This window comes from Mustelus asterias, chromosome 1 (genome assembly GCF_964213995.1).
Source record: "Mustelus asterias chromosome 1, sMusAst1.hap1.1, whole genome shotgun sequence".
NCBI classification, from domain to species: domain Eukaryota; kingdom Metazoa; phylum Chordata; class Chondrichthyes; order Carcharhiniformes; family Triakidae; genus Mustelus; species Mustelus asterias.
Window position 1 is genome coordinate 17794357 of NC_135801.1, and position 17428 is coordinate 17811784.

The 17428-nt window shown below is 45.2% G+C and overlaps 1 protein-coding gene across 1 annotated transcript in view; it reads left to right on the top strand.

Moving 5' to 3' along the window:
- The first annotated feature begins 1984 nt into the window (after positions 1-1984).
- Positions 1985-17428, top strand: part of LOC144491777 (insulin-like growth factor-binding protein-like 1) — a 55751-nt gene continuing 40307 nt past the window's right edge. Inside the window, exon 1 of the mRNA XM_078210041.1 lies at positions 1985-2558. Within this exon, the coding sequence (XP_078066167.1) occupies positions 2117-2558 (442 nt within the window). The 5' untranslated portion in view covers positions 1985-2116. The remainder of the gene's footprint in view (positions 2559-17428) is intronic.

Genomic DNA, 17428 nt, shown 5'->3' on the forward strand with positions numbered 1-17428 from the left:
ACAGATTTCCTTCCCTAAAGGACATTAGTGAAACAGATAGGTTTTTAATGGCAATCAACAATGATTGCCATTGTTCATTAGACTTTACATTCCAGATTTTTATTGAATTAAAATTTCAACATCTGCTGTGGTGGGATTCACATCCAGCTCCCCAGAACTCTCTAGATTACTAGTCCAATGACAATACCGCAATGCCACTGCCTCCCCATTTTTTATATCTCTCTGTCCTTCCAAGTGAATATTAAAGATCCCATGGCACTCTGGAAAGTTTCTCCAACTGGAACGTTCGCTGGGTTTCCCTTCCCCAGTCTCTGGTGCCAGGCCTGCTGAGTATTTCTTGCATTTTCTGTTTTCAATCCATATTGCTGTTTGAAGATGAGCAAGTGAAATCCTGGCCAATCAATATTCACCCATCCTTTGACTAATATCACTCTTTAAAAGCAATGGATTATCTGGTTGTGTATCACTGTTTGTGGGAGCTTGCTGTGCACCATTTGCTGTCCTTTTTTTTCACACCACAATGGCGACTGGTGCTTGACTCTTAACGAGGGGGCGGTACATGGCACAGTGGTTAGCACTGCTGCCTCACAGCACCAGAGACCCAGATTCAATTCCGGCCTTGGGTCACTGCCTGTGTGGACTTTATACATTCTCCCCGTGTTTGCGTAGGTTTCCTTCGGGTGCTCCAGTTTCCTCCCACATTCTAAAGATATGTAGGTTAGGTTGATTGCCCATGTTAAATTGCCCCTTAGTGTCAGGGGGATTAGGGGGGTAAATACATGTGGTTATGGGGATAGGGCCTGGGTGGGATTGCTGTTGGTGCAGGCTCGATGGGCCGAATGGCCTCCTTCTGCACTGCAGAGATTCTATGGTTCTATGACTACACTTCAAAAGTTACCCAATTGAATGTAAAGGACTTGGGGAGTGGGTGGGGTGGTGGGGGGGGGGGGGGGGGGGGCGGATACTTGCAGCATTTTTCCTGTTGATATTTCGGCTGTCTTGAAGGTGTTGGGTAAAGGCTCTGGTTTATTCATGTTGTGTGAAGATCATTGATCATAAAAACTGAGGGCAACCCTAAGAGAGAGGCAGCAATGATAGGAGCTCTTGACAAGGTGGGAGAGCGAGGCACTCTTGATTTCAAGATTTTCCAGCCTTTTCTGTTTTTGTTTCAGATTCCAGCATCCGCAGTATTTTGCCTTCAGTGAGTGGGTTGTGTTGGAGACTCTGTCAAGTGGAGTGTCACAGAGGTGGGGGTTAATGCACCATACAGATCACAAAGCATTCTTTCTGGTTGTATCACAGCTTGGTATGGCTCCTGCACTTTCCAAGATGGCAAGAAACTACAAAGGGTCATGAACAAAGCCCAGTCCATCACGCAAACCAGCCTCCCATCCATTGACTCTGTCTATGCTTCCCGCTGCCTGGGAAAGCATTATGCAGCCAGCATCAGCATAGACTTACCTCGCATTAAATTGATCTTTCTCTACACCTTAGCTATGACGGTAACACCACATTCTGCACTTCTTTCCTTCTCTATGAACGGTATGCTTTGTCTGTACAACGTGCAAGAAACAATACTTTTCACTGTATGCCAATACATGTGACAATAATAAATCAAACCAAATTCTGCACTCTCTCCTTTCCTTCTCTATGAACGGTATGCTTTGTCTGTACAACGTGCAAGAAACAATACTTTTCACTGTATGCCAATACATGTGACAATAATAAATCAAACCAAATTCTGCACTCTCTCCTTTCCTTCTCTATGAACGGTATGCTTTGTCTGTGTAGTGCAAAAACACAATACTTTTCACTGTATTCCAATACATGTGACAATAATAAATCAAATCAAATTGTACTCTGCCCCACACAGAGTGCTGCAGGTGGATCTGGGGTGAATAGGGGCGGTGCTAGGAGGGTTAGTTACTGTGTGTTGAATCACTGGCTGGGAATGTGTGGGGAGGGTTTATTTGGGATCTGTGACACTCTCTCCAATGTGCGCTGGTGAATGTACATGAATAATGAATGATGGGGGCTGAGTTAGGAGCTGGCACCGGGGCTGGGACTGGGAGGGAGAGGGGGGCTCAGTCACACTGGAGGCTGCCGAGCTGCCAACATGAAGCTGGGGCTGTCTCTGCTGCTGCTGCTGGGAGCCATGGTGTTGAGGAGGGGGCCGGGGGTGAGGGCTGAGTGCCCTCCCTGCCAGCCCAGCTCCTGCCCGCCTGCCCAGTGCAAAGTGCCCGAGCTGCGGGGCAAGGACGAGTGCGGCTGCTGCGAGCGGTGCCTGGGGGTGCAGGGCGAGCTGTGCGGGGGAGAGGGGCTCAAGCACGGCCGCTGTGCCCCCGGCTATGTGTGCCTGACCTCGGCGGGCACAGAGCGGCAGCGGGAGGAGGAGGAGGAGGGCACCGGCTCCTGTATCTGCAAGCACGACTACCCGGTGTGCGGCTCGGATGGCAGCACCTACCCCACCATCTGTGCCCTCCACCTGGCCAGCTGGCTGTCCGTGCACCGGCAACAGGGCAAGATCCACAAGACCCACGATGGCGAGTGCAAGTACGGTAAGAGAGGGGGAGAGGGGGCAATGGGGGGAGAGGGGCAAAGGGGGAGAGGAGAAAATGGGAGAATGGAGGGAGGGGGGGCAAAGGGGGAAGGAAGGGAGAGGGAGAGAGGGCAATAGGGGAATGAAGGGAGAGATAAAAGGGGAGAGGGCAATGGGGGAATGAAGGGAGAGGGGAAAGGAGAGAGAGGAGGTAATGGGGACATAAATGGGGGTAAAGGGAAGAGAAAGGAGGCAAGGAGGAGAAGGCGAATAAATGAGGGAGAGGGGGCAAGAGGAGGAGTAAAGGAGGGGAAAATATGAGGGATTAAATGAGAAAGGAGGGAGCTGGGGAGAGAGAGGGACAGGGGAGATTGAGGGGGGAATGAGAGAGGGGAATGGGGAGGTGAGAAGAGGAGGAAAAGGGCAGGTGAGGAGAAAGAGGGCAGGAATAGAGAGGGGGAGAGAGAAAGGGGAAGAGGACACGGAATGGGGAGAAAGGGAGGGGAGGATTGAGGAGTTATCCTGGAAATAGAAAATGAAGAGGGAGAGAGAGGATGGACACCGACACTGCCGCAGATTGTTGAGAACATGTTCCCAACTCCAATTATTCCTCACTTTCTATAAAAAATCATTTCTCTTTCATTTTTTCTCTGCTTTTCTCTCTCTCTCTCTGCTGCATTCTCCATCTCTCTCTTCCTTTCTTGCCTCATCTTTCTCTTTGCCACTTTTTTTTACTTTCAGCCTTTCTTGGCGAGAGATTGGGTCAGAGAGAGAGAGACAAAGAGAAAGAGAAACAGATAGAGAAATTGAACAGAGCGAGAGGCAGAAAGAAGGAGGCAGAGACAGAAAGAGATAAAAAGACACATCGAGATAAAAGTGGCAGAGATACACACACACACACACACACGAGGAGACAGGGAGACTACCTCCCTCTCTGCCTCTCTGTTGTACACCCTCAGTTCCGCTATCTACCTTCCTTGTTTCGATGATGAATGAACGGGGACTCTGTAACAGAGTTTTACATGTGGCAGGTGCTGGGATTTGGCCCACAAAGCTTGGGTCTGTGATGGGTGCATAGGACAGCGCAGTATCAGCTTGGAAAGGATGGGTCAGAGCAGGGCTGTCCTCCGGCTGTTCTCCAACTCGCCCAAAGTCTGGCTGTCTGTCCCAGAGGATCTGTGCCTGCCCTCCGCCTGGGTGACTGCATTGGCAATCCCGCTGTCTGTTCGGCTTTCCAGTCAGGGCTGTGTGTGTCAACTGTGAATCGTTACAAAGCTCTGCTGACAACCACGCTTGGTAAATAAAGGCACGAGGTTAGTTTAAAACTAGTCCCCGTGGGAAGAGGCTCTTGTCTGGATCCAGAACAAGAATAAAACAGCTGCTGCCTCATTTAATAGGGCATTTGTACCATTGTATTGGCCTTAGTCCGTGCCAGCTTTCTTCACTGGTAATTTGATATTCAAACAATTAGAGAGAGAAGATAAATCATCTTCTGAGGATATTAAATTGGGATTAAAAATGGTTTTCGGATTTAGGCAGGTGTTGCTGAAAGGGTTTTAAATGGGCTATCCTGTCCCAAGTAACTGCATGCTCCCCAAACTGTTACTCTCTGCTTTTGTGTCTAACCTCCTACATTCATATTTGCTTCCTGTCTGAGGAGGGGAGAGATGTAGCAGGAGACGATGGTCTCGTGGTATTATCACTAGACTATTAATCCAGGAACTCAGCTAATGTCCTGGGGAGTCCGGTTCGAATCCCAGCACGGGTGATGTTGGAATTTGAATTCAATACAAAATATCTGGAATTACGAATCTCATGAAATCATTGTCGATTGTCAGAAAGACTCATCTGGTTCACGACCCTCCTTTAGGGAAGGAAATCTGCTATCCTTACCTGGTCTGGTCTGCATGTGCCTCCAGATCCACAGCAATGTAGTTGACTCTCAACTCCCCTCCAAGGGCAACTACGGATGGGCAATAAATGCTGGCCAGCCAGCAACGCCCATGTCCAATGAATAAAAAAAATAGCAGGACGAGATATATACACACTGCAAGAGGAAGACATACACAATGCAGGAGGGAGGTATACACACAGCATGAGAAGATGCACACAGCAGGAGAGAAGTATATTGTGATGTTAGAGGTTGGGGGTTTTAAACAAAAAAAAATTGGTTTGCACACATAGATTCATAATGACAACAGCTTATTGTTGGGGTGATGCTGGTAAAGAGTAGAAAATGGAACTAAAACAGGAGCCTGTGAGACACCTTAATGACATCATCATCAAACCATGTGACTGACTCTTGAAGCAATCATACAACCACTTAAATATATAACATCCCTCCATCTTTACTCCAGTGGGCATGACGACAAATTGCTACAATGATATACATAGTATCTATAATACTCTAGGCACAGTACTATCAACCATTAATCATTATATACAGTCAAGAAGAAAGTTGATCAGCAGGATATCCATTCCACGTTGGTTCTATACAACGTTCTGGGACTTGGCTGTCTTTTGATCCTATAAATATGATTTGGAACTTCAGTAGACACTTCTTGTCTTAGAATTAATTCTGCATCATTCTTATGTAACATAGTAGCAAAGACACGATCATCGGGCAACTCAGATTCAACTAAGCCTTCTGTAGAAGTATTCAAACATTAGGTACTAAACAAGTTGGTACTTCTAGAGATAATTCTGAGTAATCATTTTGAGGTGACAACAATTGATCAGCATGACGTTGATAAACTAGTTCATCTTCAATTTGAACCATGTAAGAAATTGAACCTGTTTTTGTTAAACCTATGGCTGGTACCCATTTCTCACTTGTGGCATAATTACACGTTAACATTCGATTTCCTTGTTGAAATGAGCATTGTTTTGCCCTCACCTCTCGTCAGCAACTTGAGATTGTTGTTGACACTCTGCCATCTCTGAAGTTTCTGGAGGTAATAACAAACCAAATGCAGTTCCCAACTTCCTCTGTAAAAATAGTAATGCAGGTGAACTTTGGGTAGTCATAGAATCATAGAATCCCTACAGTGCAGAAGAAGGCCATTCAGCCCATCAAGCCTGCACTGACAACAATCCCACCCAGGCCCTATCCCCTTAACCCCACGTTTTTACCCTGCTAATCTCCCTGACACGAAGGGGCAATTTAGCAAGGCCAATCAACCTAACCCGCACGTCTTTGGAGTGTGGGAGGAAACCGGAGCATCCAGAGGAAACCCACGCAGACACAGGGAGAATGTGCAAACTCCACACAGATAGTCACTCAAGGCTGGAATTGAACCCAGGTCGCTGGCACTGTGAGTCAGCAATGCTAAGCACTGTGCCACTATTCCACCCATAGCCGCATCAATAGTGTTGCTATAAGATGCTAAAAAGCTATTCACATGATGTGATAATGAACTACGCTCTCTTCAAGCTTTTAAAGAATGTTTCAAGGATTGTATGAAACTTTCAGCTAATCCATTGGTTGATGGATGATAAAATGTGGATTTCACATGCTGAATATCATTATCAACTGTCTTCCCAGTATTCCCCTTTTTACCATGGAGACTGATGACTTGATTATTTTTTCAAATGACCTCAGCCGTACAACAGAACATCTCTTCTTTTCAAATATGCTACTTACTGTCTGGAATCTCAGCCTTCTTTAATCGGAAAGAAACCCCTCTTTTAAACCACATAGAGATCTCCCACCTTTTCTTACTTGGTCTTCCTAAACTGGCACTTTCATGCTAGATTTTTCAATTTATGCACAACGACTCCCAAATCCCTTTGAACTGTAGCTTTCTGAAGTCTTTCTCCATTTAAATAATATTCAGCTCCTTTATTCTTCCTACCAAACTGCGTAACTTCACATTATCTGGCATTATATTCCATCTGTTAAGTTTTTGTCCATTCTGGACAACCTGTCAGCACAGTGGCACAGCAGTTAACACTGTTGTCTCACAGCGCCAGAGACCCTGCTTCTAATCCTGGTTTGGGGCACTGCCTGTGTGGAGTTTGCACATTCACCCAGTATCTGTATGGGTTTCCTCCAGATGCTCTGGTTTCCTCACACAGTCCAAAGATGTGCTGGTTAGGTGCATTGGCCATGCTAAATTCTCCCTCAGTGTACCCGAACAGGCGTCGGAGTGTGGCGACTAGGGGATTTTCACAGTACCTTCATTGCAGTGTGAACGGAAGCCTACTTGTAACCAATAAATAAACTTTACTTTACTTTTACTTTGTCTATGTCCCTCTGGAGATTCCTCGCCACTTGCCTTCCCACCTATCTTTGTCTTCTCCGCAAACTTGGCAACTTCTCTCATCCAAGTCATTAATATATATATTGTAAATAACCGTGACCCCAGCATTGATCCCTGTGACACTCCACTAGTTACAGATTGCCATCCTGAAAATAACCCCTTACGACCTTCTTAAGAGTGCAGAGGCAGCTGAAGGCACAGTCGAGGACAATGGAGCCGTTAAAATGAGGGAAGTTGGGAGCCAGAATGGAAGCACAGGGATATCTTGGAGTGTTTTAGGGCTGGAGTTGGCTACAGAGAAAAAGGGGGGGTGCGGGGCGGGGGTGGGGGGGGTGGGGGCACAACCATGGAGGAATTTGAAAGAAAGAATGAAAATTTTAAAATTGGCCTGTTACCAGACCAGAGACAGCATAGGTTGGTGAACACATCAAATTATGCTCAGGAATCTATGGACGGGATCTACAAATGTATGGATTTTACATTCAAGATAGGTGGGTAGATTTACAAGTGCATAGATTTTAATTTCCATCATGTAAATCACACTGGTGACCAACAAAAGTCTGTTTGCTCATTCCTTGAAAAATACTGGTAAATGCCTTGATCTACTCCAACAACTTTTGCAAGGTGATCCCCACATAATTGTTCCCAAAGCTGACAGATACATACTGACAATATTCATGCATTATTGCAATTAGAAATATACTCCAGCCCAAATATAGGGTGCTTTAAAAAATTAAAAATGCCAAGTCTGAATTTGGCCAACAAAATTCATTTTTATTCTAAAGTGCACAGGCAAAGAAAGTCAAATCCATTAACATTTTATTATAAAATTCAAATATCTGAAACCATCACAACCAATGAATTATATTTTGAAATGCAATCACTATGATATAAGGGAACACAGCAGCTAATTTGCACGCAGTAATCACACAAATAGGGCATGAGAAGAACAAGGAGTTATCCAGTTTTGATTGAGGGAGGAATGTTGGCCTGGATCCCAATTCAAGCTTTTCCTCACATTGATTTTTAGTATTAGGGCCTCGGTTCAGTGCTTCATCTGAAAGACTATTGCTACAATGAGCTGTCAATGTGGATAATAAAGTCAGGCCCTGGAGCGAGAGCTGAACCCAAAGCCTTGAGGCAAAGCAAAGCCAACTGGGTTACCAACTGAAGCCAAGGTGACAACTACTCACCAGCAACTTAGAGAAAAATGCTTCCATTGTGCTTAGTTGTCATCTGATTTGTTGTTTAACCCAATGGCCGTAATTTTATCGCCATGCCCATTCCGGGCGCGGCTCGCAGAACGGAATTCTCTGTTGGCTTCGGGCTGGATTTTACAATCCTCACCCGAGCGATGTCATAAAATACCAGCCAATGTGTTTGACTGGAATCAAAGGTCAGTTTAGGGATATAGCATATAATATTCAAAAGGACAATTCGTGCGGGAATCCATGGTTGTAATTTTAGGGTGAAACTCTCTTGCATTTGTACAGTTATTCTAATGTTACATTCATGGTCTTGCCATCCAAGCAGTGATGCCAGATCCATACAGGACAGTTCAAGGAGATTTTAGACTTTTACAAAAACAAGGACAGCAAGGTGCTCTCACATGGCACTGTTTGATGTAAGTCTTATTCCACAGCTCACATCTCAGAATATGTCACTATGAAGGGAAGAAGGAAAAAGGCACCAGGAGAAAATTTAGAGGAGGTAACTGAAGGCAAGGTCAAAGAGGTTAATCTCCAGGAGGTTTTTGAAAGAAGGGAGACACAGCGAATGAGTTCTGGAATGAGAGCTGAAATCCTTGCTACTGGCGATGAAATGAAGTGAAAGGGAAATGCCTCAGAAGTTTCAGTTAGAGGGACAAAGGGGATAAAATGGCAGCTTGGGTTGAAGAGAGTCGAGAAAGACGTGCACACGGACATACAAACTTAACAAGTATGAATTAGGGGCAGGAGGAGGCCATTCACCCTCTGAAGCCTGTTCTGCTATTTAATAACATCATGGCTGATCGAAGAGTGACCTCTCCTTTCTTGTCTACCCCCTGTAACCTTTGACTCCCTCATCAGTCAAGATAGGGTGGGATGAGATGTCGGAATGATGTCTAAAAGGGTGTAAGAATTCTGAAAACAACTCATTGGAGGATGGGGAGTAGCTGATTAAGGTAGATATCGATATTGGTGACCATGCAGGTTAGAAGTGGAAGACATTGCAAGAGTCGTAGCTGCCACTTGGGAAGTACAAATATGTAAGAGCAATGCCATGCAGCTGAATGGTGGAAGGGAAGTGGCAAAAGTGATAGAATTATTGACTCAGTCATACATTTTGTTACAATGGTGAGGTTTAGAAGATTGTTATATTTTTGAACTGGACCTTCAAATTTAGAATAACTGAAGGGAATAACGTGATCTGTTCTGAACTCTGCCTGGCAGTAAGCCTCGATGGTTTGATTTTTAGAGATCAAAGAAAGGCTTAGATTATTTTATTGGAAAGAAGGAACAAGCTATTTATGCTTGGAGACTATGGTAGCAATCTCTGAGTTTGCAATGAGTAGAGTATTTTTATTTTATTTATTATTAGTGTCACAAGTAGGCTTACATCAACACCGCAATGAAGTTACTGTGAAAATCTCCTAGTCACCACACCCCGACCCCTGTTCGGGTACACTGATGGAGAATTTAGCATGGCCATGCGCCTAACCAGCACGTCTTTCAGACTGTGGGAGGAAACCTGGAGGAAACCCACGCAGACATGGGGAGGACGTGCAGACTCCACACAGACAGTGACCCAGGCCAGGAATGGAACCTGGGTCCCTGGCACTGTGAGGCAGCAGTGCTAACCACTATGCCACCTAAGGCCAACTATCAAGAAGACTATTTAAGTTAATTAAACTCTAGGTGCAAGATTTTCTGGCCAAGCTCAGCCCAAAACCAGAAAGTCCCGTCCGAGGTCAACAGACCTTTGCATGGTCTGTGCCCCCCCCCACCCCCACTTCCCCACCCACCACTTCTCCCACCCCCTGCCCCCCACCACTACAGTTCCTGTGGCAGGTGGAACAAACTCCGCCCCAGTTGTCTGGGATTTTACATTGCCTGTCTGCCTTCCAGGTTGGCAGATGGGCTGAATGGCAAGACAGCCTTCACGTTTGAACTGCAACCTCAATCCAGGACGGGATGAAAGTCAGGCCTCAAATAAAATTAACAAATGTGTCTAGGTGCTGAGGTGTGTGTTTGATCTTGCTGCCTAGGGACTAGTGCCATATATTTAACATCAATGTTTTTCACAGGTCAGCAACACCTTGAGACAGCTCCACAATTGTTGTCCCCCGAGGGTGCCTGCCCACATCCCCCCTTTTCTTGATGCCCACCACCTTCCCACCCTCCTCAACAGTGCTCAACCTTTCATAAGAACACAAGAACTAGAAGCAGGCGTAGGCCATTTGGCCCCTAGAGCGTGCTCCGCCATTCAATAAGATCATGGCTGATCTCTTCATGGACCCAGTTCCACTTACCTGACCACTCACCATTAATCTTAATTCCTTTACCTTTCAAAAATCCATCTATATCTGTCTTTAAAACATTCAATGAGGTAGCCTGAACTACTTCACTGGGCAGAAAATTCCACAGATTCACAACTTTTGGGTGAAGAAGTTCCTCCTCAACTCAGTCCTAAATCTGCTCACCCTTATAAAGAGACTATGTTCCTAGTTCTGGTTTCACCCGCCAGTGGAAACAGCCTGCCTGCTTCTATCTTATCTATTCCCTTCATAATTTTATATGTTTCTCTTAGATCCCCCCTCATTCTTCTAGCACACCTTTCATGCTGGCTGACTGTTAATTGGCCAACTGGCCAACCAGCGTGAAATTGTGCTCCGGGGTCAACCACAGCCGGGAATGCATTCCATGGCTGCTTCCGGGCCTGTCGAGTGTGGGTGTACAACTGGTGTAAATCTTGGGCCCAAATCTTGCAAAGTTCCACAAAAGCATTGTAAATATTGAGTTGTGAACAGTTGTGTTCTAAGCTAGCCATTTACTACTAAGATGAAAGAAAGTTGGGATCATAGGTAGCTAATTAGCATTCCTACCTACATGCAAAAATAATGTGTTTCACATTGTCAGGGGGAAGAAGGCAGAGGGATCATTTTTGAGATCAGGTTACCGGCTTCCTTACAAATCAATGAGTATTACAGACAGCAGAGGGTCTGTGTGGCCAGCAGAGAGAAAAAGATGCTTGACTTTGCAAGCCACCAGAACGAGATGCAGGAGGGAAACAATCTCTGGTTGAAGAGATGCATCCTGCAGGCATCGAAGGATTTCAGGACATTCGTCCTCACATAACCAGGAGAAGAATCATTGGAACAGGTTTTAGCGGTCGTGGTGGTAGATTTAGGAAACTCCAAGTAATGAGAAAAACACTTGAAGATGGTTCCTCAAGGTTATAACTCGGTGAAAAGGGGGCATTCGGGATCTCAGTGGAAGCTGGGAGCAATTGAGGACTGTTTGCTGAGGATTGTAATTCCATGGGAAGTGCGATCAGTATGAAAGGAAAATGTTCCTCTCTGTAGTTAACAGCGTAAGTTGCTGATGAAAAAGAAAACAGTGTTTAGTCAGCAGTGCTTTTAGTCATTTGTTACAACAAAAGTTTTAAAACAAACATTTCCTGTACAGTTACAACACTGGCATCTACCTGACAATGTGAAAAGTGGCCCAGGGGTATGTCCTGTAGACAAAAACAGGACAAATCCAACCCCACCAATTACCGCCCGAGCAGTCTACTCTCGATCATCAGTAAAGTGATGGAAGGGGTCATCAACAATGCTATCAAGCAGCACCTGCTTAGCAATAACCTGCTCAGTGGCACCCAGTTGGATTTCGCCAGGGTCACTCAGCTCCTGACCTCATTACAACCTTGGCTGAGACATGGACAATAGAGCTGAACTCCAGAGGTGAGATGAGAGTGACAGCCCTTGACATCAAGGCCGCATTCAGTGGAGTGTAGCATCAAGGAGCCCTAGCAAAACTGGAATCGATGGATATCAGGGGGCAAACTTTTCGCTGGTTGGAGTCACGCCTGGTACATAGGAAGATGGTTGTGGTTGTGGAGCGTCAGTCCTCTTAGCTCCAGGACATCTCTGCAGGAGTCCCTCAGGGTAGTGTCCTGGGCACAAATATCTTCAGTTGCTTCATCAATGAACTTCCCGCCGACATAAGGTCAGAAGTGGGGATGTTTGCCGATGATTGCACAATGTTCAGCACCATTCGCGACTCCTCAGATACTGAAGCAACCCATGTTCAAATGCAACAAGATCTGGACAATATCCAGTTTTGGGCTGACAAGTGGCAAGTAACATTTGCATCACACAAATGCCAGGCAATGACCAACACCAATAAGAGACACTCCAACCACCGCAGTGTGATGGAATACTCTCCACTTGCTTGGATGCAACTCCAAAACACTCAAGAAACTCATCACCATTTAGGACAAAGCAGCCCCGCTTGATTGGCACCACATCCACAAACATCCACTCCCTCCACCACCGACACTCAGTAGCAGCAGTGTGTACTATCTACAAGATGCACTGCAGCAATTCACCAAAGATCCTTAGACAGCACTTTCCAAACCCACAACAGCTTTCATCTAGAAGGGCAAGGGCAGCAGATAAATGGGAACACCACCACCTGCAAGTTCCCCTCCAAGCCACTCACCATCCTGACCTGGAAATATATCACCGGTCCTTCGCAATTGCTGGGTCAAAATCCTGGAATTCCCTCCCTAACGGCATTGTGGGTCAACCCACAGCACAAGGACTGCAGCGATTCAAGAAGGCAGCTCACCACCACCTTCTCAAGGGGCAGCTAGGGATGGGCAATAAATGCTGGACAGCCAGCGACGCCCATGTCCCACGAATGAATGAAAAAAACATAAATCCTTGACCTGTCATTTTATTAACTGAAAATCCTAATTTCCTTTTAAATGTTATCAGTCTCTACAAAAGTCGTAACAATTTACAGAGAACAAAGAGAGATAATGTGCTACATTTAATGCCACAAATGTTGATGACTGGTGTCTACAGTTCAATGAGTAGGACAGAAATTAAACTGCAAGGTTTTAAAGAGGGAGAGCTGGCAAAGATGCATTCAAGGATTTTATAGGAGAAAGGTGGTGATGGAATGGATCAGAGTTGAGTTTTTGATGAGAGAAAACAGTCTGGCAATTATCTTTGTATTACAAGCCAGTATGAAACAAGGACAAATAACTCTGGGTGAACTCACTACTCGCCAGCAGCGTTTTGTTTTAATCATTTTTAGGGCATGAGTGTCACTGGCAAGGTCACCATTTTTGCCCATACAACCTTGCTAGGCCATTTCAGAGGGCAGTCAAGAGTCAACCACATTGCTGTGGGTCTGGAGTCACATGTAAGCCAGATCAAGTAAGGTCGGCAGATTTCCTTCCCTAAAGGACATTAGCGAACTAGATACATTTTTCGATAGTCACATGATTATCTTTACTGAGACCACCATTTTAATTCCATTTATAGTTAATAGAAGTTAAAGTCTCCCAGTGGTGGGATTTGGAACTCATGGCCGGATTTCCTGGCCATTCTTGCCTGCGAGATCTTCCGTCCCACCCACGGCAAACTTCCGTTCGAAGATTCCGCCACTGGCCAACAGCGGACTGTCTCCACTGCCATGAAGAGCCCGGAAAATTCCGTCTCATCTCTCCTTTGCATTAGTCTAGGTCTCTTGATCACTCATCCATTAACATTTACCACTAAGTGTGGAGACGCAGGTGTTGGACTGGGGTGGACATTGTAAGAAGTCTTGCAATGCAAGGTTAAAGTGAGCCAAGAAGGCAGGAAGATCCCACCAGCGACCAATGGCAAGCCGCTTTCCCACCGGAAAACATGCCATGGGGCATGGGGATCATCTTTCAAAGTATAGTTCCTCATGAACATGACAAATTAAGTTAAGTTAAAGTTTATTTATAGGAGTCACAAGTAGGCTTAAATTAACACTGCAATGAAGTTACTGTGAAAATCCCCTAGTTGCCACACTCCGGCGCCTGTTCGGGTACACTGAGGAAGCATTTAGCATGGCCAATGCAACTAACCAGCACATCTTTTGGACTGTGGGAGCACCCGGAGGAAACCCAACAGACACGGAGAGAAAGTGCAGACTCCGCACAAACAGCAACCCAAGTCGGGAATTGAACCAGGGTCCCTGGTGCCGTGAGGCAGCAGCGCAAACCACTCTGCCAAAGCCCTGTTAAAAGTAAATGTTTGCTGATTTTAAAGTAATTAAACTCTAATAAATTGGGACCTGATCTGTCATTTTAGTTGGTCTTTATAGCTGGAGGAGTGTGGGCTTGAACTATTAGGTGGATTGTAGGTTAGAGGTGCCCAGGAATGTAAGTTTTTCAAATGTTATTTGAGGCGTTTGTCCATTGCTGCTTCCGCACTGAAGATTTGAACCTCTACAACCTCAGTTAGTTTGTGCTAGCCCCCCAATTTCCCCCAACCCTTTAAAACTGGGGCCAGAATTCCAGCTTGCACTCGCAAACATGGTCACATAATTCGGCAATAAAAGGATGTTTATGTTTTCTTCAAAACATTTCCAAAAGTATATGGACAGCAATTTGAAAACTGTTTGTAAGATGCATCTGGAAGTGAGGTCATCAAAGCAAGAGGCTAAATACCACTTACACTTGTTTGTGCACGATACATAAACAATTTTGAACTGTTGAATAGGTGAGTGCCTGGGGAAGGAGCGACGCTCCGAATGCTCGTGATTCCAAATAAAGCTGTTGGACTTTAACCTGGTGTTGTGAGACTTCTTACTGTACATTTACCACAAAGTTACTGATGTTGGTTTATGTTAGAATTGCTATTTCAATTCCTGCGTCACCTCTGGACTTGATGTCACTAAGCTGTGCTATTTAGTTTATGCTTAAACTATCCTAGTTGAGTTGGATTTATTTCTCAAAAAACATGCAAATAAAAGGATTCTCATTTTAAGGAAATGACATGTTTCAAAACTGTTTACGTATCGTGCACAAACAGGTTTAAGTGGTATTCAACCTCTTGCTTTGATGACTCCACTTCCAGGTGCATCTTACAAATAGTTTTCAAATTGCTGTCCATATACTTTTGGAAATGCTTTGAAGAAAACATAAACATCCTTTTATTGCCGAATTATGTGACCATCAAACATTTATTTTTAACAGGGCTTTGACAGAGTGGTTAATGCTGCTGCCTCACAGCACCAGGGACCCTGGTTCAATTCCCGACTTGGGTACCGTCTGTGTGGAGTCTGCACATTCTCCCCATGTCTGCGTGGGTTTCCTCTAGGTGTTCTGGTTTCCTCCCACAGTCCGAAAGATGTGCTGGTTAGTTGCATTGGCCATGGTAAATGCTCCCTCAGTGCAACCGAACAGGCGCCAGAGTGTGACACATCGGGGATTTTCACAGTAACTTCATTGCAGTGTTAATGTAAGCCTACTTGTGACTCTTATAAATAAACTTTAACTTAACTTAATTTGTCACGCTCATGAGGAACTATACTTTGAAAGATTATCCCCGTGCCCCATGGCATGTTTTCCGTTGGGAAAGTGGCTTGCTATTGGTCGCTGGTGGGATCTTCTTGTGTTCCTGGCTCGCCCATCCCGCTGTCAAGAACCCGTCAATGGGAGCTCACCTTCGGCAGGACCGGAAGGGCTGGAAAATCCCACCGGATAGGTTCAACAGGTTGCAGTTCATAGAAACTGTATAGGACTGTACAAAATGTCTATTATGACAAATGTTTTTGGCCATGTTGATGTTTAAAATGCTATGGTTGCAACTTTGCTGAACTTCCTTGTGTGATACATATCTGCAAATTGAAACAAGACCCCCGCCAACTTGGGCCAGACGTCCTGCCTGACCGCTCAAAAGAGCAAGTTAGCACTGGGACACAGTGGAAAGGCAGAGTTTGGAAAAGGTTCGATAGGATGATCCGCAATATGGAACGATTGTCTTATGAGGAAAGATTTAACAGACTGGGATTCTGCTCACTGGAATTTAGAAGAATGAAAGGTGATCTCATTGAAACATAAAGCATTGTTAAGGGGCTTGAGAGGGTAAATGCTGAGAGGCTTTTCCCTCTCATGGGAAAGTCTAGGGCCAGAGGGCATTGTCTCACAATAAAGGAGTGTCAATTTAATACTGATGTGGAAATGCCAGCGTTGGACTGGGGTGGACGCACTAAGAAGTTTCACAACACCAGGTTAAAGTCCAACAGGTTTATTTGGAATCATAAGCTTTCGGACCATTGTTCCTGATGAATGGGCAGTGCTCCAAAAGCTCGTGATTCCAAATAAGCCTGTGGACTTTAACCTGGTGCTGTGAGACTAATTTAATACTGAGATGAGGAGGAATTTCTTCTCTTGGAGGGTTGTGAGTCTTTGGAACACTTTGCTACAAAGAGCTGTGGAGGCAGAGTGATTTTAAGGCTCAGATACAGAGATTTTTGATTAGTAAGTGAATCAAGGGTTACGGGGAAAGGGCAGGAAAGTGGACGTGAGGAATGTGGGATCAGTCATGATCCTATTGAATGGCGGAGCAGGCTGGAGGGGCCGAATGGCCTACTCTTGTTCCTATTTCTTATGGTCTTATTATAATCTTAAAACTGGGTACATCGCCATCCTCATTTTAACTTATCTCTACCCACTTTCCATCAGGCAGGTGGGGTTAAAATGGTGACGCATGTACATCACACCCTGTACATGCCAGCATGGGGAACTCTTTTGGCTTCTTTCAGAGCAAAATCTGATTAAAGTTGCTGTACTTTGAATGCTTGTTGGTATTCAGTAGCACAGAAATACAGGAGCCGAAATAGCTTCACTTTTTCTATTCTCAGTATTTGTAACTTTAAAAACTGCAATACTGATTAATATCCAAAGCCAACTGGTGATTATTGTTCAGTCCAACAAATTGCATTTACATAGCCCCTTTCACCATAGAATCCTTACGGTGCAGAAGGAGGCCATTCGGCCCATCAAATCTGCACCGACTCTTTGATGGACTATCTTACCTAGGCCCTATCCACATATTTGCCCCGCTAATCCCCCTAATCTACACATCTTTGAACACTAAGGGGCAATTTACCCATTAAAACTGAACAGGTTAAAACAATAACAGCACAGTCATGCATTTATATAGTGCACTTAACAAAGTTGGCATGTCCAAAGGTACCTTCAGAAGCGGTGTCATAGAATTCCTACAGTGCAGAAGGAGGCCATTTGGCCCATTGAGTCTGGACCGAATCTCTGACAGAGCATCTTAGCCAAAGTCTATCCTTGTAACCCCACATATTTACCCCGCTAATCCCCCTAACCTATACATCTTGTGACACTAAGGGGCAATTTAGCACGGCCAATCCACCTGACCTGCACATCTTTGGCCTGTGGGAGGAAACCGAAGCACCCAGAGGAAATCCGCACGATAGCATAGTGGGGTTAGCACTGCTGCCACACAGGGACCCGGGTTCGATTCCCGGCTTGGGTCACTGTCTGTGTGGAGTCTGCACATTCTCTCCATGTCTACATGGGTTTTCTCTGGATGCTCCGGTTTCTTCCCACAATCCAAAAGACG